General features: G+C 55.6%; 2 protein-coding genes across 6 annotated transcripts in view; one reads left to right on the top strand and one right to left on the bottom strand.

Annotated features, from left to right (window-relative positions):
* Positions 1-12,437, top strand: part of PPFIA4 (PTPRF interacting protein alpha 4) — a 43,107-nt gene extending 30,670 nt beyond the window's left edge. For 3 of the 5 annotated variants that reach the window (XM_052702532.1, XM_052702530.1, XM_052702534.1), the window contains 18 exons: positions 1,246-1,387; positions 1,640-1,845; positions 2,257-2,497; positions 2,685-2,720; positions 3,283-3,416; positions 3,537-3,700; positions 4,284-4,377; positions 4,601-4,682; positions 5,162-5,362; positions 6,312-6,374; positions 7,479-7,505; positions 7,865-8,040; positions 8,408-8,505; positions 9,151-9,326; positions 9,546-9,614; positions 10,390-10,567; positions 10,784-10,875; positions 11,302-12,437. In XM_052702532.1, the coding sequence (XP_052558492.1) occupies positions 1,246-1,387; positions 1,640-1,845; positions 2,257-2,497; positions 2,685-2,720; positions 3,283-3,416; positions 3,537-3,700; positions 4,284-4,377; positions 4,601-4,682; positions 5,162-5,362; positions 6,312-6,374; positions 7,479-7,505; positions 7,865-8,040; positions 8,408-8,505; positions 9,151-9,326; positions 9,546-9,614; positions 10,390-10,567; positions 10,784-10,842 (2,146 nt within the window). In that variant the 3' untranslated portion in view covers positions 10,843-10,875; positions 11,302-12,437. The remainder of the gene's footprint in view (positions 1-1,245; positions 1,388-1,639; positions 1,846-2,256; positions 2,498-2,684; positions 2,721-3,282; positions 3,417-3,536; positions 3,701-4,283; positions 4,378-4,600; positions 4,683-5,161; positions 5,363-6,311; positions 6,375-7,478; positions 7,506-7,864; positions 8,041-8,407; positions 8,506-9,150; positions 9,327-9,545; positions 9,615-10,389; positions 10,568-10,783; positions 10,876-11,301) is intronic. The other 2 variants (XM_052702533.1, XM_052702531.1) reach the window with 1 other exon arrangement.
* A 293-nt stretch (positions 12,438-12,730) lies between these two features.
* On the bottom strand, positions 12,731-16,198 carry MYOG (myogenin). Its single transcript, XM_052702587.1, has 3 exons — positions 15,690-16,198; positions 13,755-13,836; positions 12,731-13,300 (listed from the first exon to the last, which is right to left on the bottom strand). The coding sequence occupies exons 1-3, from the start codon at positions 16,167-16,169 to the stop codon at positions 13,179-13,181; spliced, it is 684 nt and encodes a 227-aa protein (XP_052558547.1). The 5' UTR covers positions 16,170-16,198; the 3' UTR covers positions 12,731-13,178.
* Between the last annotated feature and the right edge of the window lie 10,115 nt (positions 16,199-26,313).

Raw genomic sequence — 26,313 nt, 5'->3', positions numbered from 1 at the left:
GGTGCAGCAAACCTCAAATCTGCTGGCAGCAGAGACAACAGTGCGTGGAGGACACATTTCAGCACTGGAAAGAAGAAGCAGGGAGAGTGAGGAAGAACGTGTGAGGATGAAGGACAGCAGAGTGCTGGAGGAGCACCTGGAGCATACATGGGAGCTCCTTGTATGGGTCTGTAAGAGCAATGAGGGCATTGCTCACTTATTAGTTTTTTATTTCTTGAAGGGCAGTTTAGCAGAAAGCTTGAGTTACAGAGGCTAGAATAATCCCCCAGTTGAAATGTCAGCTTTTGTCTAAGGCGCCTTTATCTGTTTTTAGCTTGGGAGCAGCTTGTCAGCAGCTCCACAGCTTAAATCCTCTTGAAACTTGGGCTGTGCCTTCGTCTGCAAACACTGAGCTGACGCCGAGCTGAGCTGCTCATGTTGGTGATTTTGCTGGGGGTGGGGAGCCTACATATGGCCCTCTGATGAAAACCAAACCCACCCTAGTGGAAAATCTGCTGATTGCTCTGGGCAAATGCTTTTGTCCTCCTAAAGCAAGCCCAAACCTTGTGCCTCCTATTGCAGTGCGTATAGGGAGGAACAACCCTGTGCTCTGGGATGCTTTGCTCAGCCACGCAGATGGTCTTTAGGGTGAGGAGGGGTGAGCAGGTGATGTGGAGGTGTGCACAGGGTCCCACAAGTGGCAGTAATTGGCCTCATGTCCCACTGCAGCTGATGCATTGCTCTGTATCCGAGCACCAGCACGGATACAGAGCTTGGAGGAGGAGGATAAAAAGAAGTCCCACATGGTTTCTGGTGGGAAGTCCCAAGTGATGCTCATGTCCTTGCACATGGAAGATCTGTTTCAAATGAGATTTTCTTTTGGAAGTATTGAAGCAAACGTACAAAGAAGCACTGCTCGTCTAACTGCCATTGTGGAGATGAGGTCACACACAAGGGGACTCCAGACATATTGGGAGGTTGCTGGACAGTGCAGGCCAAAACAGTATGGATATTCAGTGGGTACCACAGCAAAAGGAGGGGTAGCAGTGGGGCAGGGCCTGCGGCTGTGCTTCCTACAGGGTTGGGACTGGGAAAATGGAACAGTTTTCTCTTCTGGAGCCTGATTTTGCAGCATAGCAGAGAGGTATTGCTGGGCTGGTCATTCCAGAGTGGCCCTGTCCCCCTCCTCTATCCTGAGGGCTATGTTGAAATCGGCCAAGGGACAGAAGCATCCTTGCAATGTCCATAATGGAACTCTCTTCACAGGTCCCACATGGGCAGTGCCACAGACCTGCGCTTCCCTCTGGGTGCTGTGGTCCATGCCCCTGCTGAGCCCTTTGGAGCAGCCCCAGCCCTGCCTCGGACCCAGAAGGGCCGATTCGCCACCCGGAGAGAGGAGCCAGCAAAGGTAACCCACCCTCCTGCCAGCACAGGACCAGGACTGGGGTCAGAACTGAGGTCTCCCTGCACGTTGGTCTCCCATCTCCCTGACCTGGAGACATGGGGGAATTTCCTTCACCTGGCAAGTGAATGGAAGTAACATGACAAGATTGCTTTCCCCCTGGGGTTGTGCTGTGGTTGAGCGTTGCTTGGAGGCCTCCAGTTTGGCATTTGGGGTCATGGAGGTGCCATGCATGACCAGAGGATCTTGTTCCCCCAGGACTGGGAGCAGACCCAGGCAGGCAGCGTTTTGGCCACGGGGCCTCACGCCTTTGACAGCGATCCTGAGATCTCTGATGTGGATGAAGATGACCGCGAGACGCTCTTCAGCTCCATGGATGTGCTCTCCCCTGGTGGGCACTCAGATGCCCAGACCTTGGCCATGATGCTCCAGGAGCAGCTGGATGCCATCAACGAGGAGATCAGGTAGAGGTCACAGCCCAAACCGACAGCTGTTTTGAAATAAAATGGCTTTAGAGTGGGGAGGAGGATTTGGTGCCCTAAAATCGATGTCTTGCTCCAACTTTAGCCAGGGAAATGGCTCCGGGGTATCTATCCACGGGGCTTGGTTCTTTCTGTCCTTTGGTGACATCAGAGCTGGTTCACACAAAAGATCAGTGTTTAATAAAAAAAAAAAGAAATGGGACATCCCTCAGCCTTGATTCATGTGGATTTCGGTGGCTCTTACTGCCATTCCTAGAGATCAGGGGCTCTAGTCACAGCACTCAGACTGCCTTTCCATAGTGCCAGTAAGTCCCATGGCTGGGAGGTGCCAGAGGCTGGAGACCACCCCACAATGGTGTGGAACCAGGTGCCCTGAGCCCACTGCTCCTGCAGGATGATCCAAGAGGAGAAGGAATCCACCGAGCTCCGTGCAGAGGAGCTGGAGACCCGTGTGACCAGCGGCAGCATGGAAGGCCTCAACCTCACCCAGCTCTGCAAAAGAGCCTCCATCCCCACCTCGCTGACAGCCCTGTCCTTGGCCAGCTCATCCCCACCTCTCAGCGGCCGCTCCACCCCGAAGCTGACATCCCGCAGTGCTGCTCAGGACCTGGACCGCATGGGGATCATGACGCTGGTGAGGAGGCTGGTGGGGCAGGGGGGAGCGTGGGCACGGGGTGTGCATGTGGCTGCTCAGGGTGGAAGCAGCATCCCAGTGTCCATACAGCTGAGCTGTGTGGAACAGGATGCCTGCGTTTGCTGAGGGGTTTCTCCATTAACTGCCACCCTTTCTGTGTCTCTCTTGCTTTCTCCCTTGCGATCAGCCCAGCGACTTGAGGAAGCACCGGAGGAAACTGCTTGTGAGTGGCTCCCACTCTGCTGGTTTTTGTCCAAGCCCCTTTTCCAGCCTGCTCCTGGCTTTGCCCACACCAGGTCAGGGTGCACCAGGTGTGGGGTGGAGCTGGGGACCCCAGGGATTCAGCAGGAGGATCCCATAAGGTGCTTGGAGATGGTCCAGCTGGCAGCCTGAAGTTCTGCAGGACACGGGGAGGGTCAGACAGCCACTGGGTCCTCAAACACTGAGCATCCCTTTTGGGGACAGGGTGTATTTGGGACATTCCCATCTGTCTTTCTCAGAGCTTTCTGCTGTGGCAGCAGCGTCTGTCCCTACACCTTGATCTGGGCCATGGAGCTGCATCCTCTCTCCTCCTCATTCCCCATATTCCCAGGATCTTGGCCCTGTGGCTGAATCCTCCCCATCTGCCTGTGCAACTCGAGCCACCACTGGAGCACTGCAGGACACTGCAGGCTCTTTTGGCCGTGCCTCCATGGAACAAGAGTGAGGGGCTCCGGGGCAGGCAGCAGGACAAGGACAAAGCTGGGCTTTGGCCATCCAACCTCATGGCTCCTGTGCTTGTTTAGTCACCTGCAGCTCGGGATGAAAGCCGAGAGGATAAAACCACCATCAAATGCGAGACTTCTCCCCCATCCTCCCCCAGGACGTTGCGGCTGGAAAAGCTGGGCCACCCCGCACTGAGTCAGGAGGATGGGAAGAGGTACGTGGAGCACCTGCTGCATCTCAGTCCATGGCGTGGAGATGGGCTGGGGTTTGCCACGACTCTTGTGCTGCTCGGGAATAACCTAAGGCTTTGCTGTTCCTCTCCCCCCATCCCCAGCTCGCTGGAGGAACAGGCCAGTAACCCCAGCAGCAACAGCAGCCAGGACTCCTTGCACAAGGGCTCCAAGAGGAAGGGGATCAAATCCTCCATCGGGCGTTTGTTCGGGAAAAAAGAGAAGGGCCGCTTGATTCAGCTGAGCAGAGAAGGAGCCACAGGGCAGGGTCTGTGAGCAGCCCCATTCCTGTGCATGCCGGGCGGGCGTTCTCTTGGGTCAGGCTCTCCTCACACCTTCCGGCCCTCTCTGGCTTTGGAGTAGTGTTGGGGTTACAGGCAGAGGAGCAGGGACAGTCGGTTGGCCTGGGGACATCGAGGCCATCAGCTCTGGGCATCCTGGGGCAGGCCCTGGTCCTTTCTGCCCCGTGGACCTTTCTGACCTGAGCACTGTACCAGTGCTAATGCTCTCCAAGAGATAGCAATCCCTCATCCCTCTATCTTATCCCTAATGTTCTCAGATCTGTTTCCCTCCCATGGCACCTCCCTGATGTTGCTCAGCCCTGTGGTGAGCTGCTTTTCCACTCATGAATCCTTTACTGCATCAATGTTGAGCATTTTGAAATGAGAAAGCTGGCAGGCAGGGATCCCTGTGGGCTCCAGTGTGACAAGGGATGCTCTGGGGATGGGTTGGAAATGGAGACCATCACCTCCTGTACTGTAATTGTGCATGCCCAAAACCTCAGTGCAAGGATCCATGCAGTGCCATGGGGGACATCATGGTGACCTGGGAGTATCTTGCTTGCCCAACAGTGCTGCTGACCGACACAGAAGTGGGCATTCAGGACCCCCTGGGACTCGGCAAGCTGGGTGCTCAGGCTGAAAAAGATCGGCGCCTGCGGAAGAAGTGAGTGAACCTCCTCTGCCACAGAAAGAAAATGGCCCTGGCTGCTAAGCTGTGACACAGGGCTGAGAAGACTTCTTGTCTTCGCCCCCTCTTGAGCCATGTTAGCTCCTTAATTGCTTTGTTTCCAGCTGGTTTTTGCTTCTGATAGCCTCTTCCCATTTGCGAGTTACTTTCTTCCCCTCAGGCTCCCAATAAATCACTCTTCTGCTTCTCTTTGCTCCAGGCATGAACTTCTGGAAGAAGCTCGGAGGAAGGGATTGCCTTTTGCTCACTGGGATGGCCCCACTGTTGTGTCCTGGCTGGAGGTAAGGCAGAGCATGCCCACACATTGCCCCCTGGCAGGGGTACAGCACTCCACAGTCCCATTTTGTTCCATGCTTGTGGGTGGTAGCTGCAAAACAACCCATGTTCAGCAACTCAGAACCTCTTCCCAAAGCATGGAGATATTTTCTATGCTCCCCAGCTGAGAAGGGAGGTGGCAATGGAGCATCTGTAGATCCAAGTGAGTGGAGCTGGGGGAGCACAGCAGATCCCCAAGTCCCTCTCATGTCTGCGGGGTTGTGCTTTGGGGTTTCCTCAAGCTCTTGAGTTGAAAGACTCAGGGGTGTACTTTCCCTATGCTCTATGAGATAGATGTAGGGAAGCTGCTCTGCCCACAGGCAATCTGTGCGAGGTCCAAACAGAAAAGGAGCCCAACATGGGTATGCAGCTTTGATGTGGAGCTGCAGACAGGGTGTCCTCTACCCTGCCAGGGTGGGTCCCCAACTTTGCCCTGTCTCAACAGCTCTGGGTGGGGATGCCAGCCTGGTACGTTGCTGCTTGCCGAGCCAACGTGAAGAGTGGTGCCATCATGTCAGCATTGTCTGACACTGAGATCCAGAGGGAGATCGGCATCAGCAATGCTCTGCATCGCCTGAAGCTGCGCCTGGCCATCCAGGAGATGGTTTCACTCACGAGCCCATCGGCACCACCCACCTCACGGACGGTAAGCACTCCACCCCACAGCTGTTTTCCCCATCTCCTGGCTTTGTAGGACCACAGTGGCTCATTGGTCTCGTCTGCCAATATTGCAGGCAAGTGCAACAAGAAAGAGCTTGCCAGTGTTCAGTGCAGGCTGTGGGTGGGTGACAAGCCTCCAGGACCAGTAAGCCCACCAGACACGTGTCCTCTGGCACAAAGATCATTTACTGCCACCAAGAGTGAGGCACTTTCCTGCCTTGAGACCCCATCGGATGTTCTTATCCTCACACACAGAGGTTGTCAGCAGGAGGCTGACGCTGCAGAGCAGCCAGTGAAGAGCAAAGCTTGGGCACTGTCAGATCTTGGGAGAATAAGATCCCACCTAAACAGCACATGTTTGGTTTGCAGGGCCAGCTCTGTTACACAGAACCATTTTTTCAGTTATTTCAATAGAAATCTTTCCTTGGGGCTGTCTGAAATTCCTGGGGCAAGTCAGAGTAACTGCAGATCCCCCACTTGGCCTGGATAAGATATGGAGCTGATAGCAGGATTATATCTTGTGCTGGTCCCTAAAGCCCCCAAGGGGTTAACGGTGCCCCAGTAAGGCAAGACACGCTTGTAGAAATACAGTCAGCAAAAGGAACAGCCCCAGGCATGCCCTCACATGGCCCTGTCTGGGGTCACAGCTGTCAGAGGCAAGCCTGCAGGCTCTGTGAACATAAAACCGAAGTATAAAGGCAGACAAAATGCCAGTAGACCTTGCTGCACTCTCTATGGCTCTATGGACAGCTCAGATGTCGCCATCTCAAACTGCACGGATGCTGCAGTGATGCTGCGAGATGCCCCCCGGCTCTGCTCCATGTGTGAGGATGCTCTGATCCTCCTTCACCCTGAGCCAGCATTGTGTCCACCATACCTTTGAACCCTGGTTCTACAGCAGCTCACTTTGACCACTCTGCCCTTTTCTCTTCCAGTCCTCTGGAAATGTCTGGGTGACCCACGAGGAGATGGAGAACATGGCGACGTCTACCAAGACGGTGAGGCTGGCCGCCCTGCTGCTGCAGCGGATCAGTTACCGAGCTGGGCTCCAGACGTGCACTGAGGCACTAAAAACCCCGGCAGGGAAGGGGATCTTTGCTGTGTCTCATGTGTCAGCTCTTGGCCAGCGCCGTGCACCTGTCTAGAAACCGTCTTTCAGCCTTCAATATCCCAACAATTTCTAAAGCTGGCTTAAAAACCATCAGATGCATTTTCCTTTGTCAAGCCCCTGTGGGTTTCGCTGGGTTTCTAGTGTCAGTTATGAGTTAAACAGGAAAGAAAGACAAAATATGAGTGATCTTAGTTGATGCATGAGACTGAGCCCCACACTGGTCAGCCAACATCCAGAAAAGTCACCATCCATTGACAATAGCACACCCAAATATTGCCCTTGCTGTCATTATCACTGGTTGATAGCTTAAGGTTCCTCAGAGAGATGTGCCCACGCTCCCAAGAGCTCTGGGTCCTTTGGAGAGGTGTAGCCATGCTCCCCTCTCAGCAACTTAATGACCTTCTGTCTGAATCTCAGAGCTGGAGCAGCATTTTGGGTTGGCAGTGTGAATTAATTTGGCATTTTACTGAATGCCTGCTGTCTGGGTGGCACAGAGCTTTGTTATTGGCAGGACAGAGAGTTCAGAGTTACAGCTGTTACAATGCCACACTTTCCCTTGTAGGTTTTGTGAGGTTGAGAGCAACCAGCCCATGGTAACAAGCTGCAAAATTGGCAGATTGTCATGGTTTGTGACCCATGAGCTGAAGCTTAAGTGTCTCTCTCCAGCTGTTGAGGTGACCCAAGAGCTGCCCATACTTCCCATGATGGATGTCTAAGCCCCAGTGTCTGTGCCAGCTAATGCCCAAGACCTGTTAAAAAAGCCCCATCCAACATCCTTGCTTGACAGAGATGTCATGAATCCTGGGCCCTGCAGGACTGGGATGTCCCCAGCACCTGCTAGCAAGGCTGAGCTCCCCAAGCCCACCAGAATCACATCAAACTGAGGGGGTCCCACGCTTGGCACACGTGGCATAAACCATCACAGTGCAATGCTGCCATGTACTGACTTTACCTGTCCTTTCTATTGACATGCTGCATGTGTCACGCTTAGGACACAGAGGAAGGCAGCTGGGCACAGGTGAGGTCCCTGCGGTGTCGCATTTGTTGGGCGGTACGTGGGGTGGATGTGGGAGGGAGAGCTGGACACCATGGGGCACCCAGGGAGTGAGCGTGGGGCATCAGCATGTGGCAAGTCCTGCTTGGAGCTCAGCCTGCGCCCGGTGCTTGATCTGTGAGCAGAACGTGGGCCATGGCCAACAGAACCATTCCCTGCAGCTCCTCCAGCCCAAACTAGGGTTGAACTCCCCAGTCCCCATGTAGTCCTCAGGACAGCAGACCCCCATGCTGCAGCACTGAGCTGTCACTGATCTCCTGGGGCTGTCTGCAGGTCTCCTAAGCCCTGTTTTTTTTTCCTAGCTTCTCCATTTGCTTTTACAGACACTGGCCTATGGGGACATGAACCACGAGTGGATTGGGAATGAGTGGCTGCCCAGCTTGGGCCTCCCACAGTATCGCAGCTACTTCATGGAGTGTCTTGTTGATGCACGGATGCTGGACCACCTCACCAAGAAAGACCTCAGAGTGCATTTGAAGATGGTGGACAGTTTCCACCGGTGAGTCCCCTCCTCTGGGAGGTCCTTGAGCTGCAGTACCCGCGTGTGGACCAGGGGATGAGGACTTTTGAGGGATTTTCCTCTTGTCCAGCCTCAGTGCTGGAGGGTGGCTCATCTAGGCCAAACCTGGGACAGCCTGCTCGTAGAACGGGATAAAACTGAAGGACTGGGGGATTACCACAAAAGGGAGGGATGTTCCCCAGCTTCCAGCTAAGATCATCCCTTTGAATTTCATCTGTGATGACTCAGTCCTACACTAAAACATCTTTGGGCACATGGAGAGTTAGTAGGGAAGTGGGTCCCTCTGAGGGGTCCCTGCAGGGCGTCTGCCCTCCTGAAGGTTGGGTGATGTCTCGTGTCCTTGCAGCACCAGCCTACAGTATGGCATTATGTGCCTGAAGAGGCTCAACTACGACCGCAAAGAGCTTGAGAGGAGGCGAGAAGAGACTCAGCACGAAATCAAAGGTCAGCAGCCACATCCACCATCCTGCTCTGGAAAGGCTGACAAGAACCTCCAAAGAGATGCCCAGTAATGGTTTCTCTCCTGTCTCGTATTCTTAACACAGCACTTGCTAAATGAAAACCAGTATTTGTGAGCAGCACTCACTCCTGTAGGGCTGTTGTCCCTGCAGTATTTCCTCAGCAGATTGCTCTAAGTACCCTTAAGCTCACCCCAGTCAGGCATGAGTAGGGGGGTAGGGTGTCAAGACAAAAAGGGCTTTGTCCCAGCATCAGGTGAGCTTCTCCTGCCCCTTTCAGGTACTCAGGACACCCCCAGCTTATCAAGCTCCCCTTCCTTGTTGGCTATCCTGAGATCTCCTGTGCTTATATTACAACTCATTATTGATAATGCCCCTAATTACATCATCAATACAGGCCTCTTAGCATTAATTTTCACAGTTGTTTTCTGCCTGTCATTTCTGCATTTAGTTTGGTAACTCGAAGTGAGCTTTTCCTGGCACTGAGCTACACGGCACTGCTGCTGGCCCAGGAAGGAGAGTGCAAGGCTCAGCCTGGGGCTGTGTGCCAGGACTCCAGCACATCCCAGCCTACTGCACAACCAAGAGTACTGTCTGGGCTGCCTTGAAACGTGCTCCTGCTCTTTTGCAGATGTGTTGGTGTGGACCAATGACCAGGTCATTCACTGGATCCAGTCCATTGGGCTCCGCGAGTACGCAAACAACCTTGTTGAGAGCGGGGTGCATGGAGCACTCCTGGCCCTGGACGAAAACTTTGACCACAACAGTCTGGCTCTCGTGTTGCAAATCCCCACGCAGAACACACAGGTAAGGAGAGCCTCCGTGGGGGATTTTGGAGGAGGATGGCTGGCATGGGACATAGCTGCAGTGTGACTCCACCAGTGCCACCAACTCAATTCTGCCTTTCAAAGCAGAGCACTCTGATGGTGCATGGGCTTCTTCTCCATCGTTCTCTGGGCTGGGTTGGGGAGTTGTGCTTAGAGCTGCTCCCATAGATGGAGAGTGTTCATTTGATGTTATTTTCAGGCTCGACAAGTGTTGGAAAGGGAGTTCAACAATCTGCTTGCATTGGGCACAGATCGGAGGCTGGATGATGTGAGTACCAAACCTCTCCCATGACCAAATTGTGCTGGGTTCCTGTTCTTGTTTAAGAAAAAGGAGAAACAGAAATGCTTCTCTCTCCCAGCTTATCCTGGGAAGACAACTAGCAGTTGCATAAACAATGGAATAAATTAAAACTAAATCATTTAAAATTCAAAACTGTCTATGGAAGCAAGTGAGGTAGGGTCTTGTGCGTCTCTTCTAGTGCTTAGTGGGTTGAATTTGGGGAGGAATCACCCAGCTTTCCTTGCCAGCTACTTTTTTTTGTAGCCTTTTAGAAGCACAGATGTTCTGGACATGACACATAGCAGCTGGTAAAGCGTGGGTTGGAGATACCCTGTTATGCAGCCAGAAAGCTGTTCACATTGAGTCACTGAAGGTGGGAATTTATCTAGATCTGTCCTACATACAGCTTTCTTGCATGAGATACGATAGCAGAGCTGGTCAGAGCTCTCTTTAGAGCATGAAGACAAGTAGGTGCTTCCAGATGAGTACACAGCTATGTGCTTCCCTTTGGGTTTTTACTGGGGCTTTTGTGTTGACATCTTTGCAGGCGGGGTGGAGAGGAGATGGGCGTGCTGAATGAAGCCCAGCTCATGGGATGCCAGAGATCTCTCCTACATCCTTGGCCCAACCTATCACACACTTCTGCACAGCCTGTGTTCTCTTGGCATGCTGGCACCCACGCAGTTAGATGAACGCAGTGAGGATATCTCACAAGGGTGGGAGGTCCTTGCTGCTGGGTTCACAGCCTGCTCTTCCATCCCAGGGTGATGACAAAACCTTCCGTCGGACCCCGTCCTGGAGAAAGCGCTTCCGCCCGCGGGACGTTCACAGCATCAACATGCTCAGTGGCTCAGCTGAGACGCTGCCCGCCGGCTTCCGCGTCACCAGCCTGGTGCCACTGCCACCTCCATCCGCCCCTGCCAAGAAAATGCCCCCAGAAGGTATGCCACCCCTTCCCAGCAGGCTCCCTGCTGGACCAGATAGCTCTATGCCACTTGTCCTAGACCTTCTGACCCATCCCCGAAGGTACAAAGCCTCTCACTTTGATTCACGTGGCTTTAGTACACAACTGCTGCCGAATAAATGCGTTGGTGGGAAGCTGAGGACTAATTGGGGCAGCCGCTAATTCCATGCTCTGCTTTTTGTTTCTCTTCCAGTTGGTGCCTCTGGGTCACCACGGCTGGAGACCTCCACGGTCCGGACGTACTCGTGCTGAGGATCAGTGTGATGGGAGCCAGCCCGGCCCTGGGTACGTGCGAGGAGGACCAGAGCTGGGTGGGAACCAAGAGGGGAGCAGGAGGACCAGCATGCTCTGCTGGTGTGACCCAGGCAGGGTGCCTGCTGTCATCAAGATCTGCCTCACTACTGGGGTGCAGTTGGGGAACAGCCTGCTGCTTGCTGAAGCTCGCAGGATGCTGGGATGATGCAGAAGAGATGCTCAGCAGCCCAAGCACTGGTCTGGGTGACACATATGAGTTGTCTGGTCCCTGGTGTCCCCAAGATGCCATCCTAAATGAGGGGTCCCATTGGAGTGAGGGTGGCAGGTTCTCCTGGGACACTGCTGTCCCTCAGTGCATGCCTTCCAGTGCCAGGAGCTGTGGGTTTGTTGGCACGTTGGTCCCCAGATGGAGATGAACCATTGTCCTCACGGAGCCGTTCCCACCTTGTTTCTCAGCACATCCCCACCATCCATCCGGCCAAGTGCCAGCTGCCTTTCAGGACAAGGCCAGAGCTCAGCCTGTGCCTGTTTCTCAGCCCGAACCAACAGATGTCGCAGTGCTACTGCCATGGACTGAAAAGGCTGCTCTCCCTTCTGCTTGTGCACCCCACTGCTGTCCCTGGCTCCCTGTGCCTCCCGCCTGTGGCTGTTCTGCCCACCCCACCTCGCACCAGCCAGGCTCTGGATGTGCTCACCAGGTGCCTGTTTCATCCCTGGTGGAAGTGCAGCCCATCAGAGAAGCGGAGATGCCCCAGAAGTGGGCTGCAATATTTGGAAACCTTTCTCCTGCCTGGTTCATGTTGCCAATATGCCATAGACTGTCACACCAGCTCACCGGAGCCCCGGGCATCATGAGAAGGGTTCAGGCTCAGCTCTGCGTGAAAATCCTGACGTTGGAGGAGATGGCCAAGGAGCTGCCCTGGGTGGGACAGAGGGGCTGAAGCCAGTGCCAGGATGGACGCTGCACAGGGCAGAGTGGGAAGGGGCTGCTGTGGGTGCAAGGAGCATTCTGGGTGGTGGTCTGGGCATTTTGGGCTGTGCTGTGCCCCAAAGTGGGGAAGGGTTGGACTGCCTCAGTCTGGCTTACTGCTGGCCTGGATGCTGTCAGGCCTGACCTTGGGGAGCAGGGAAACACAGCAGGGGCACCCAGCACCCTGGGACGACCCGTCCCTTCCCTCCAGGTGCAGAGGAGATGCTCTCCCCTCCTGCCTCCAGGCTACAGGCAGGGGTGATCCAGGAGGCTCTCAGCCCTTCCCATTTCTCCCCCGTAGGGTAGGATCTCTTCATCTCCTCATGCCACGTTTGCCTTGTGTGGCCCCTATTTCTGATGTGATATTTATTGATGGCTGGAATGACCTATACTTATCATGTGCTGTCTGGAAGTGCAATATCTGAGAGGCTATACAGTCACAATGTCTTTTTGGTGTATTATTTGCCTAATACAGTATTAAATATTTTTTTAATTTGAAGAGTCGGTGAACCCTTTCTACCAATGCCCTACTTCTTTCGTCATATTATTGGTACTGCATGGACTCCAAACCCTGGATCGGGTCAGGAAAGGATGTATGTGTGTTCCAATAAACAGGATTTTAAAGCAATGCTGGCTTGAGCCTTCTTTCTAGAGCCCAAATTGGAAATATAATCAAACTTTGGAAAACGGAGTCAATATCACCTGAAGCCCTGAATGCTTTTGGGGCACAGTGCTGAGCCCCAGAAGCAAACCAGTGAGCTCAGTGGTCTCTGCAGGGCTGATTTAAGCATGAGGCATCCACTGATGTCCATCCAAAGACCTTGGATATTCTGATACGAGGAAAAGAAAACCACAGCCTAAGAGTTGGGGGAGGTTAGCACGACATGAAACAGCGGTAAAGGAAAACGTGAGCAATTCAAACAAGAATGCCTTTATTTAAAAAAAAAAAATCAAAATAAGTTAGCAAAAATAATAATTAAAAAAGAAAACACAAACAAGTGGCAACTGCACACAGCGGTCAGCAGGAAAGCCGGCGAAGGCAGCCCGCCGGAGAGAGACCTTGGTCGAAGAGCAACTTGGAAACAGCCACATTGACTGTGGCACAAATGTTGGCCCCCAAGGAAGAAAAGCCCCCAGCCTGGGGGACCCGGGGCCGCCGCCAGCCACCGCCATCACACTTCTCCCCTTTTCTTTTTTCCACCGGTGGGAGCTTTTGGAGAGGAGTGGGAAAAGATTCCGGCGGTTTCAGTGCTGCTGTCCACAGTGTTGGAGGGGTAATTATGACTTCCAGCAGCTGGATCCTTCCAGCATCTCAATCCCACCCCGTTTCGAGCTCAGAGAGCTGAGGGGCTTTTGTACCAGCTCAGTTTTGGACCCGCTCCTCCGGGAACGTCACGGCCACGTCCTCCACGGCGATGCTCTCCACGATGGAGGAGAGCGAGTGGAGATTGCGGTCCTCCGCTGCATCGTCACTCAGGAGGTGATCTGAGAGAGGAGGGGGAGAGCAATGGGATGGTGACCCCATGATCCCACCCTGTGTGACCACACTGACACGGGGATCTGCTCCCAGAACCCGTCCTGAGGGCTGAGACCTTTCCTCAAAGATGGCAACGGGCAGCGAAACTTGGGGAAGCTTTTAGGGGGTGGGAGAGGCAGCTCCACACGGGTGCTCTGTGCTGCAGTGGGCAGAGCTGGGTTATGGGGCAGACACAGATGAACCCTTGATGGGACAGGGACGTGGAGCTGCTGCGGGCTGCTTCCAGCACACCAGGCAATGGGAGAAACCTGAGCTGCGCTCAGGCAGTGCTGGAGGGTTCGCCCAACATGAGGGTGGGGGGAGGACGAGGCTCCTCCTGTCCACTGGCTGTGGGTTTTGGCTCAGGGATGCTCAGCCCCAGTGCTGTGACGTCCCTGGGATGGAGGATTGGGAGCTCCTTACCTGCAGGGTTGGTGCTGAACTCCAGCTGTGTGCTCCACTCGGGGCTGCAGGACGAGCTGCCGGAGCCGCACTCACTGGGTGCCTGCAAGGACCAACGTGCCACCCATGGGCCCACCTGCACCAGCCAAACCCCACTGCCTGCCCCCAAACACCCCCATCCCCACTGCATGGCACCAATGCGTGGTCACAGACACAGAGCAGATGGTGAAATCTGGGGTCCTGGGGATCCATCAGCGCCAGGCTCGTCATTAATCTCCATGAATGCAGGAAAAACCCAATTTGGGCTCGGGGTGCATGGTCACCTGCTTGCTATGCAGTATTTCTGTAGGCAGCAATTATGAGGAAAAAAACAGACAAGCATCCTTGGGCAAAACAGCTACTGACTGAAAATCACTTCATTGATTCATTAAATAAAAGATGGCACCAAGGAGCTGCTGGGGAACCCCTAAACCTCAGCTCACTGCTCGCTCCAGGCCCCCAGTACACAAATGCTTGGAATTGTTTCCGACTGACACTGGAAAGACGTATGGATTGGAGTTTTGGTTTTGCCCCTGATCATTGATTTTGCACTCAGGACGTGAAGCTGTGCTGGAGGAGCAGCCTGGCGGTACCAAAGAATTGGTCCTTCAGTGCAAAGGTCTGAAAAGAGGTCTGAAAAGTCTCTCCCTCTTACAAAGCCCACTGATATCAGTATTAGTATGTAGATATCTGGCATCTGCATCTATATATAATTTACATCTGTCTCAATGCTATCTATACGTACATATTATACCTGTATCATTTATACCTGTCATCTACATAATCTCTATTCATACCTACACATCTGCAATCTATATATCACCTGTAGCTATACATCATTTACATCTCTCATCTGTATCTGTATCACCCATACCTTTATCCACAGCTCCACATTCCCTCCTGCAAAGCCTCAGCAGCCAGGAGGCGCATGCCACCATCCCCCAGCAGACAAAAATATCCCCCCAAAACGTGCTTCAGCCACCAGAATCTCATGGTGGGGAGGATGGAGCCTGGCCGCACCCTGCGTGCTTAGGGCAGGATGCCACTGCCTCGAGGATTCTTGCCTGGATCCCAGTTTGATGCCATTGGACTGAGAAACCAGTGGTGCTCCCCACTGGGACAAGTCCCCATGCACCAGGGGGCCAGGCCTGGTGCGTTGTATTACCTCCCATTACTTTATGTTACGTTACATAGCTGTTGTTACAGCATTTTGTTACTGCATTGCACTGTATTGTATGGTACCATATTGCATTGCACTGTACTGTAATGCATTGCATTGTGCTATATAGAACCCCACGGTTCCATGGTTCCATCATTCCATGATTCCATGGTGCTATGATTTTATGACTGTATGATTCCTTGACTCCATGACTCCATGACTCTGTGACCCCATGATTCCATGACTCTGTGTTTCCATTGTTCTATGATTCCATGGTTCCATGGTTCTATGACCCCATGATTCCATGACTCTGTGACCCCATGATTCCATGACTCTGTGACCCTATGATTCCACGTCTCTGTGTTTCCATGACTCTGTGACTCTATGATTCCATGACTCTGTGACCCCATGATTCCAGCACTCTATGTTTCCATGGCTCTATGGTTCCACAATTCCCTGGTTCTATGACCCCATGATTCCATGTCTCCATGCTTCCATGGTCCTGTGACCCCATGATTCCACGGTTCTGCGGCCCCACCATTCCACAACTCTATGATCCCATGGTTCTACACTGGTTTCTGTGACTTAAACCTTCCCACTCCCCACCAATCACCATCGATCCACTACGCAATAGCCATCAGCCCACTGCCCCCCAGCAACCCGCCCATAGGGACAGCAACCTGAGCGCCACCACCCCATTCCTCCACCACCACCCACCCCGGCTCCTGCCCCCCATCCCCACCCATCCCCTCACTCACAGCAGGTTGTGGTGCAGCAGGGCGGTAGCGCAGCTCCCTCTGCTCGCGCTCCTGCTGGTTGAGGCTGCTGAGCAGGCTCTGCAGGCGCTCGATGTACTGGATGGCGCTGCGCAGGATCTCCACCTTGGGCAGCCTCTGGTTGGGGTTGAGCAGAGTGCTGCGCTTCAGCGCCTCGAAGGCTTCGTTCACCTTCTTCAGCCTCCGCTTCTCCCGCAGCGTGGCCGCCCGACGCCGGTCGATGGACACTGTTTTGCGCTTGCAGATTTTGCAAGCCCACGGTAAGCATTGCCCGGGGCAGTGCTCGGGTAGCATTGAGTCCTTCTCCTCCAAAGCCCCTCTGCTTTCGGGGCACAGAGCCACTTCGGGCCGCTCGGGAAATGCGGCTGCCTCATAGCTCTGCAAGCGGGAGCCCAGGAAGTTTTCCCCATCGTAAAACCTCTGCTCCGGGAAAAAGTAAGGGTTGGTCTCAAAGAGCTCCATGGGAGGACGTGTGCTCAGCTCGAGGACGGCTGCTCCGTTTCCCTGCGCCAACTGCTCGGTGCCATTTAAACCCCGGCGCTGGCATTAAATCACAGAGATAAATATAGAAAACCTAAAGGAAACCTGAGCCCACCCTAAGCTGCTGCCTCGCATCAAAACTTGTCCGGCTGCGGCCACGAGGACTGCATGGCCCAAAGGGGGGTGAGGGGGGGGGGGATTGGCATGGTGGGAGCTGCCCTGGCTGCCCCAACGGGGGCTTTGTTTGAGCCCACGGGTGGCACAGGGGCTGCCAGCCCCAGCCTGCATTCCTGCGTCATCTGGTCCCTTCAGTTATGGGGTGAGGTGGTCAGGGTGGGGGCAGCTGCACCATGGGGCGCAGAACCCAGTGCTGCTCAATATGTTCTGTGCCCCCCGTGCTCCCCCCAGAGCTGTGGGACAGCAGTGGAACGCAGCCCTGAGATGGACGGTTCCCACCTTCCCAATGGGGAAACTGAGGCACGGCAATGGGCAATGGTTAGCACAATGGGATGGGTTTTCACCCTTCCCTAGGACTCCAACCACATCTCCCTGGCTTTGTCACTAATCCCGAGGGCTTTTTTCCACCAGGAACGTCAGAAACCATCTCCCACCTCCTCCTATTCCTGCTCTGGGCCAGATTCCAGTGGAGGGATCGGTCAGTGGAAAGAATGTCAGACAAGAGCAGAGCTGACCCTGCTGGGATTTTATTCCCCAAATCACCCTCTCTGAGGAAGCACATTCCCAACACCCACCCACCGGCGCCCTGCCTGACTTTGGGATCATTTTGAGCCATTCTGGGGCTCATCATGGTGATCTCCCCTTGGGAGCCGGCCCTCTGCCAGCACAGACAGGGATTTCTTTGGGGCCACGAGGAAAATCATGAAAACGGTGACACAAAGCAGTTAGGATGGGAGAACCCAAGCCAGTATTTTCCATCTGTGTCCCACTGGTGGGACTTGCTGGCGTCCACAGACCTGGTGAGGGAAACCAGTGGCACTGCTCCAGCTCTGGATGGGTTTTTTAATTTTGAGATTGTGTTTGGAGGGTGAAGGGTGAAACAACAGCTCCTCGGGCACGTGGCAGGGCCATATAGCAGAGTGGCCAAGCATTTAGCACTTCATAAAACATGGGCAGTGTTCTGCAGCAGCGCCGGGGCTTTTCTGATCAGAAAGGGAACATGGGGAGAAGGGGATGAATTGGTCCCCAGGGCCCTGTGGGCTTTGTGCATCCAGCAGGTTCACACACCCCACAGCTGAGTGAGCAGCCATCAGCCCCACAACAGCCCCATAAGCAGTCCCAGCAGCTCCCATCACCCCGAGCACCACGAACACCCCAGGGACTCCCAGCACCCTGAGCATCCCAAACACCACCCAGAGGGCCCCCATCATCCTGAGCACCCCAGGAGCCCCCATCCCCCCCATCACTCTCAGGCTCCCATCACCTTGAGCACCCCAGGGGCCGCCACCACTCCCAGCACTCCCATGGGCCCCCAGCACCCCAAACACTCGGAGGCTCCCCTCACCCTGAGCATCCCCAAGGGTACCCATCACCCCGCTCACAGCACAAAGCCACGGGATGGGTGAGCAGGGCACCTTCCCCCGGGTGCCATAGGTGCCCACAGCAGCTGCCGGCTGCGCCCCAGGTAGCTCAGAGCCAGCAGGGGCTTAGGGCTGTGCTGCCGGCTGTCAGGTTATCCTGTGATGGATGGCGGCGGCTGGGCTGCACACAAAGCAGGGCTGTGTGCGCCGGGCAGAACGTGCTGCGATCCGTCACGGGGTGACCTTCCCCCGCGGGCAGAGGAGGGGGCCCCGGCCTCGTGGGGACGGCTCACCCCATCAGCACCACGAGCTGAAAATACTGATCTCCATTGAGAAAAATCACTGCGGGTTTGGCCCCGGGAGAGCTGGTGGCTGAGGGTTGGTGGCTCTCACACCATCACTCCCCGTGGTGGCTCTGTTGGGGTTTTGGTGAGGTCTGTGAGCTCGCCACGTGGAGCACTGGCAGTGGGGTCCTTTCTGTTGAAAAGAATTGGAGAATGGGGTGGTTGCTTGGGATGATGAAGTGAGCCAGGTGGTGCAGGCACATCTTACCTCTGCCCCATCCCAGTGATGGGCGCTGATGCATCCAGCAGGGCCCATCCTGCACCGCTCCCTCCAAAAGGCCACATCCAACAGCACCGACCCCCGGCCCCCGCTGCCCCACATCCCCTCTTGCTTTCCAGGCTCGCCGACATCCCTTCCTGCCGCAGTGACAAGTCATAACATATTTGGGAGCAGCTGCAGGCGGCGGGGAGATGCTTGGCTTGCTCCCCACTCCTGGATGAGGAATGCAGAGCAGACCTCTCCTCCGACACCCGGGATTTCCGACGTGCCTTCTCGGCAGAGATTTGGGATGGTGACAGCTGCTCAGCCACGGTGGGGCTGCAGCACTGCCTGCCCCTTCGGCCCCAGCACTGTGAGCCGGCGGCTTTGCAGGGCCAAGTCTCAGCCTGATGGGGATTTGGGACTGCTCACATGTCCGGTCCATAGGGAGCAATGGGGGATGGTGTCCTAGTGGCTGTCCCCAGTTGGGGGTGGGCAGCATCCCCTCACCCCTCTGTGTCAGCTCCCCCACTTTGGGCTCACCCATGGGCTGGGAGGTGATGGGGCTGCCACACTCAGCACACTCAGCTCCCTCTCATCATTGCAGGTTCTGTGCCTGAGTCTCTCCATGAGGAAATCAGGGATAACAACGCTCCTCGGAGTACAAAGCCCAGCTGAACGGCCATGTTTTGGTCATCAGTTGTGGCCCCAGGTTCAAGAACCCTCAGTCTGGGGATCATGGAGCATGTTGGCCCTCAGCCACACCAGGTACCCCCACCCCCACTTCCTTGGATCATACCTGGGGACCAACCCAGGTGCTCATTTGCTGGTTCCCATTTCAGGGACCACACTGGGTGCTCTTACCCTCTACACTCACCAAACAACGCTTGCCCCACCACCAACACAATGCCTCCCCATCCCCCCATTCCCCTGCTTCATGCCCAAAGACTGAACAGAACCCGTTCCATCCCCACCCATAAACTGCAGATGAAGGGGTGCTCACCCCCAAGATGCCCACAACATCCATCTGACCCCAGCATCTCCAGCACAAGTGGGGGCAGCTCCTCCAACCCGTGTTGTGCCATGTCCCGGCCGTCACACAGGGACCGGGGCACTCGTGTTGTCAACAAAGGGCTGTTCTCCTGGGGGGCAGAGTCTGGCTCAGTGAGCAGGAGGACAGGTGGGTGCTTGGAGGAAAACCCATGAATGCAAGGGATTCAGCAGTGACATATGGTGCCTATTTGACCCCCCCTCCCTCCCCAAGAGGGACAGCTGTCTGGGCCAGGGGGATGGCGCAGGGCCCGAGGACGAGTGCTGGGGACAGCAGCAGGGCAGCAGGGAGGGGTCTCTTGGGTAGGAGACAATTGGGTTGTCCCACTGTCCCCATCCTGGGCACGTTCCCAGTGTGGTTCAGGTGGCCCCAATGGACAGACCTGGCCCTGTGGGATGGGAGTCTGGGAAAGAGGGAGGTAAATGAGTAGATGCTGCATTGCCCCACCTGCATGGGACACCAAATATCGGCACTGAAACAGCTGAAATCCGCACAGGGGCAGCTTGGAGAGCAGCATGAAGAAGGCGCTGGGGATTTCCTCACTTTGGGATGCAATGGAACGGGAGAAGAACCGACAGCTCCCTCCCCCCTCACCCAATGCCATGCCAGTGGTGACACCCAGCCCTTCCGGAGTGCCCTCACCCAACGCATTCCCATCGTGAGGATGCAACTCTCCCCCCGGCTGGGCACCCCCACCCAAGGCTGGTTTTCCCCTCCCCGGCGTGGGCTTCGCATGCCCAGCTGTCATTGGCAGCCCCGGCTAAGGGGTTCCCGGATCTTTCCAACCCCGTGGACGGGCAGACAGCACTGAGACCCGGAGGGGGTTCTCCAAAGGTCCCCCCCAGGGAAATCCCGTTCCCACCCCCCGTCTCCCGGTGGATGCCTCCAGCCCCGCTCCGTGCTCATGGTAACGGGGAGGCTGTAGGTTTTGCCCCTCGGCAGAGAGCTGAGCTCCTCACAGCGCGTCCCGAACGCGGAGCAGAGCGAACTCCGCGCTGTGCGAGTGCGGAACTCGCGGTGCATGCGGTGCGGCTGTCGGGAGAGGGCAGCAGACCCCGCGTTATCCGCGCAGCGCCGAAACCCGACGTCGGAACCCCTCCGCCTCCGCAGCCCCGGGCCCGGACCCCGCGCTGTGCCTGGGATGGGGACCCGAGCCCCTCCGGTGATGATGAGCTCAGCTATTTCCATCCCACCCCCCGGGGACAACATCCCGACGTTTGTTTTTTCCCGCGGCGTAATGACCCCAGCAGGTGCTTTTCCTGTCCGAGAGCTGAAAATAGCGCTCAGGATTTGGCTTCCTTCGGTTCCCGTCGTCCTTCCAGGCTCCTGCGTCTCTCTGGGGTCAAAACATCCCAATTCAGGGAGGGGACGCGGGGGGACATCCCGGAAACCCTTTCCGTTGCAATTTTGGTGTGTTTGGATGGAGGAAAATCCATCCTAGACGTGGACTTTTGATCCGGGCTCTACCATCCCAGTTTGTCCTCCCCATCGGGAACCCCAGGGCTGTGCCTTGCATTGGTTTTATCCCTTCTATCTCTCTCGCAGGAGGTGCTCTTGCCTGGCAACTGTGTCACTTCTGGTCTTTTGGCCCCATCGACTTTATTGCTTTTGAGGAGGGAAGCTGTAACACTGTAGTATTTTGGGAAGGCAGAGCAGCCGTGAGATCAGGTTTCACCTCTTTCATCCCCACAGGAAAACACAAGGGATGGGGGCTGGGGGGAGCTTCCTTCCCCTGCCCTGTCCCCGTGCTCCACCCATGGAGATGGACTCCAGCAAACACAGCTTTGGCTGGAGCTCCTGGTGGGGAACGGCTGCTGCCTTCCTGCATTCAGCCCGCTGGGATCTGACTGCTGCCCATACGGGGAGGAGGGGACTGTTGGGGATAACCTCACTTGTGGTCCTGATTTGCACCCCCAGACATGGAGGAAATACAGGATTGTTCTCACAGATGCCTTCAGAATGCATCTGAGGTCTTTGCTCTGCAATCTGGTGCTCCCCCATCCCATCCCATAACATCCCATCCCATCCCCAAACCCCATCCCATCTTACCCCCAAATCCCATCCCACAGTAGTGCTGGGTTCTGGGTAATGCATTCACCACCTCCTAGGGCACAAATTCAGCCCCAAACCCTCCCAGCCCATAGCAGGGAAAGGCAGGAGAAACCCCAGGGACTTCTTACGGGAATGTCACCACCGAACAGCGTGGTGTTGTTGTGTGCAATGCAAAAATCACATGTCCCACTGCAGCAGCACCGAGCTGCCCCTGGGGACGAGGGCTTGGAAGCTGCTTTCTCTGCTGCTCAGACACTTTGGGTAATGTTTGTGCTGCTCTGGGGCCAAAGGATCCCGGCTGGAAGAGCAGGGAAGGAGGTGCATCCCCTGTGCTGATGAGGAATTTTCCAATAGGGATCTGCAGGAGGGTTTGAGCAGCCTTTCCTACAACACGGGGGAGCTGGCCAATGAGCTGCTGTCCCATTTTCATTTCTGGAAATAGCACAGTGCCAAGAAACCTCCCAGCTTGGGGAGGCTCGGAGGAAAGAAGGCAGAGGCAGCAGCTCTGGCTCAGGGCTCACAGGTGTCAGCATCACCTCTGAGGAGCTCCTGTGCTGGAGGTGATGATCTGAGCAGGAGAAAAGCCGTGCTGCCAAAACCCAGAGCTGTCCAGCTGGGAAAGACATAAGGGACAGCTGGAAGCGGAATCAGGGGAATATTAAAATAGAAATACATATTTCTAAAGTGAGAAACGCAAACTCCAGGAACAGCAGCCATGAGGACGTGGTCTTCCTGTCCTACTGGGGATGGGACACCCATTCCAGGATGCCCCAGTGCGAAGGGACACCTCTATGTGGCACTAAATTGTGCCACTTCTCTCCACTGCCATCATTTCTTCACCTCCTCTTTCCTCCTTCACCCCTTTTTTTTCTCTCCCTGTCTCCAGGAATTTGAGGTTTCACCCCAATCTTTGCCCCAGAAGGATTTGCTATTGCTGCTGCACGCCTATGAGCGCTCACACCCCCTGCTCCTGCCCTGGCAAGCACCATCCTGCCCCGACATGGGCAGCTTCTCATCAGAAGAGGAGCTCATCCCATAGCACTGGGTGTGTTGAAGGGGTGGCCACAGAAGACAAAGGGTTTTTGCCAGTCCTCTGATGGATGGCAGTGGAAATGTTGAACCCACTCCCAAGCTGTCCGTGCTGCTGAGGCTGCTGGAAGGGGTGGGCAGGAATAGCTCTTGGCCAGCAGCTGGGCTCGATAACACTCACTGGGTCCCTGAGGGATTAAAATAGGTCCTAAAAGTGGAAGGGAGATAACGGTGTGAGGAGGGGGAGGGCCCAGATTGGGGGGGGAGGAGGGGCAGAGACAGTGAGCAACCGGCCGTCTGCTCTACCCAGTGCTGTGCCAAGGGCGGCGCTGGTGAGGAGTGCAATGGGAACTTTGGGATTTGTTTTCCCTTTGCCCCAGTGATCTCTCAGCACTTTCTCCTGCCAGCTTCAGGAAGAGCAAAAAAAAACCAAACCAACCCAACACCCCATGAACATCTCAGCACCAAGCGATGGGGACCTGAGCACCTCAGCAGCGCTGTGGAGCGTGAAGGGGGATTTGGATGCCAGCTTGGGGGGTGCAGATGGGGTTGGGTTGGTCCCAGCTGCCCATGGACAACAGCTGGCAGGGTTGGGCATCTCACATCCATCCCATGAACGAGGCACACTGTTGGAGAAGGGGAGTGGGGATGCATCCCTTGTGGATCACACCCACAGCTCGGGCTCTGCAGCGCAGCCAACAGCTGCAGACAGCGGTGGGGCTGTTGGAGGCAGGTCAGTGCACAGCCAGCCCTCTGTCCTGTGCTTGATGGCAAAATCTGGGAGTCCCACCAGTTGATGGCAAACGTGGCTCCTTTAGGAAAAAAAAAAAAAAAACACCAAAGCAAAACAAGCCTTTGCAGTGTCAAGAAAAATATTTAAAAAAGCTTTAGAATGCAGCCAGCACATGGCCTGTATGGCCTATCCACACAAGATCCCAAACAAAAATGAAAAGACTTTGCATTTGGGATCGTCTCCCAGGAATTCTCTCTAAGCTGTGTCACAGCTGCTGAGCATCTGCTGCGCATCCCCAAATGCACCCAGCACAGTGCCCAGGGGCCATGCACCCTATAAAGGGCAGAACAGCAGGGGATGAGGCATGGAGCACCCACAGCAACGTCTGGGCCGGGCTCTGTGTCACCCAGCACAGCAGCATCGCGGTGCTGCATCCTTGCAGGAGCTCCAGGTCTCCCCTTTGTTTTGCTGCCCGTTTCTGCTCAGGCCATTTTGTCTCAGGCCACTGGACTGCGCTGCTCGGGGCGTCGCTCATCCTAATTAATGCCTGCAGAGATGGCAGCCCACCCAGCGCTGGCATCACCCATGCTTCTAATTAACTTTCCTAATGAAGAGGCCTCTTTCTGCAAGCAGAAGTATTCCAGAACAGCCCCTGTGACTGAACAGGGAGAGAAACCCTCTCCATCTCAGCCATGGCACCTTGGAGCTGCTCTTCTTGTAGGGAAGCTGAGGCAGGAAGCATTCCCGCATGGAAGCTGTGGGGGAGGAGCACCCCACACCCTGATTCACTTTCTTGGATGTGCATTTCTTGGCAGGAGCTGAGCTCTGGGTGCAGCCCCAGTCCCCAGGGCCGGCTCCAACTTGCTGCTGCATCACACGAACCCTCCCTGCCAGCCCAGCTTTGCTCCTATCCTGTAAGTCTCACCGTTCCTCCCAGCCCTCCATCTCCCCTTCTGGTTGCCTACAATGACTGTCCTCCCCTGGCCATTCTGCAGCTCAGTCCATTTTCTCCTTCCAAACCCCACATCAAGAGCCTGGAAGACCTTGAGCAGCCTGCTGGGAGCCTGATGTTCACCACAAAATCCCATTTTGTGCTTTTTAAAGGAACCTCCAATACGAAACCCAGCCTGGTTTGTGCAGGGCAGGCAGCTCACGCCACGTCCAGCAGCAGCAATGCCTGCACGCCCTGCAGCAGCCAGCAGCCACATTTACTCAGTCAATATTCACAGCCTTTGCCAAAGCCTTGAGAAATTCTACTCAGGCTGATGGAGGAGCTCATCCCCATTGGCGGACTCCCAGACTCGCAGCTCAGTTTTGGCACAATTTGGGTGTGCTGTTTTTGTTGGCTTTTTTAAATAAGGAGTGCTGCTAAGATTAGGTAAGCTGGGGCGTGAGTCTGGGAAAGGAGAGCAAATGGAGAATTCACTTTAGGAAAAGGAGTGGCTTCAGTTGCTGTGTTGGAGGGATTTGCCTGCAGTTCAGCTGGGACCTGCCTGCCTTCACTTCCGCGTTTCACTCCCGTGATGAACGCAATGGTTTTGCTGCTCTGCTCCCAGCCAGAAGCTGCCTGCAGGGACCCTTCCCATGGGACATCACTTGGTGAGGGGTTGGGATGCTTTTCCCACTCCTGCATTGTGCAGAGCCGGATACGAGCGGGATAACTGGAGGATTACCAGCAGGATAACTGCAGGAACCCAGGCTGCAGTTTGGCACCCATATCCATGTGCACAGGGACCCAAATGGAGCTCGGTGTTTCTGGCAGCTCTGCCCTGCTTTGCCTCTGGCTTCAGGCTGAGCCCAAAGTTGGATAATGGCTTCCTGCAGAGGATGTGTGAGAAGGGATGCGCAGTGAGACACAGCCTGAACACCTCCCATAAATAGCACAGTGTTTACGTGGATGCACCATCCCTGATTTGTTTTTCTCCCTGCAGAGAGAACGGATCTTTTAAACCTGCATAAGCTCTCCTTGCCCTGCTGTTGGCACAAAGTGACCACAGCTGACATCGCAATGCAGCCCCCGGGTGGCCCCTGGATACTTGACCCCAACCCTGTGCCCTCTGCTCAGCTGTGGAGGTGAGGGAGAAGCCCACGGGCCACCACTGATGGTGGCACTTAGGAATGGGATGTCACTGCTGATGTCCCCAACCCTGCCTTAGGGTGCACAGGTTTGGATGGAGAAGGTGCCAAGGGACAGATTCAAACAGTAGGACAGCTCTCACTGCACAGAGCAGAGCAGAGGAGAGGACAAATCCAGCCCCACTCCCACCAGAGGAAAGGATGCAGAGAGGTCTGGACAGGGCTGGGGAGTGTCCCCCTCTCCCACCCCTGAGGTCACAGCTGCTCCCAGACCTGTAGAACTCAGATAAACCCAGAGATTTGGAGATGTGCAAGGTGAGCCCTGGAGGTGCCTGGCTCCCACTTAGGGGTGTGGAAACCACCCATGGGTGCTGCATGCCCACAGTGGCTGGGCTGAGGGCTGGGCTGCGGTGCTTTGGGCTTGGCTGGCTCAGCTCCACCAGAGCGAGCACCACTTCCCAGCCCAGGGCAGAAATGTGGGGTTTGACCATTTTACCCCAAACTTCTCCCACACTCTTAACCAACACCTGAAACAGCCCCAGCGTGGGGAAACCATTCTTCCACGTGCTTTGTTGGGGATAGGAATGAGCCCCCTCTCTTCCCCAGCCCTCCCCACTGCTCAGCACGGGGTGCAGCCCTGGCACCCAAAGTGCTGCTCCGAAGGCTCAGCCCCGCCCCGGCACTGATTTTTGGGGGCTATTTTCATCTCCGGTTCCACCCCTCCGGCGGGTCCCGGCCCGGGGCTGAGCACCGAGCGGCGGCTGCTCCGTTCCCGGTACCGGGTGCTCCGCGCTCGCTCCGTTGTCTCCTTCCTCTCGACTCCTGCCCCTGCATCGGGGCTCTGAAGCCGGTTTTGGAGCTGAAAGCGAAACGTGAGGCTTTTGGAGCCCGGGTTTGGCTGCGGAGCGAGCAACCCCAACCCCAACTGGCACCGCCCGCCCGCCTCGCCCCCGCTCGGCTGCGCAGCCCCAAATCGGGTCGGTCGCTCTTTAAAGGGCCGCGGGAGCGCCGCACCATGTGATGCTCCGTCCTCAGCCGCGAGCTGCCTGCGGGAGCAGAGCGGTGCTGGGCACCGGTGCCGAGCGCAGCCCCCCGTCCCGCAGC

The sequence above is a fragment of the Tympanuchus pallidicinctus genome, unplaced genomic scaffold, assembly GCF_026119805.1.
Source record: "Tympanuchus pallidicinctus isolate F22 unplaced genomic scaffold, pur_lepc_1.0 scaffold45, whole genome shotgun sequence".
NCBI classification, from domain to species: Eukaryota; Metazoa; Chordata; class Aves; order Galliformes; family Phasianidae; genus Tympanuchus; species Tympanuchus pallidicinctus.
The sequence above is the reverse complement of the archived record's forward strand: the minus strand, read 5'-3'. Positions and strand labels throughout refer to the sequence as shown.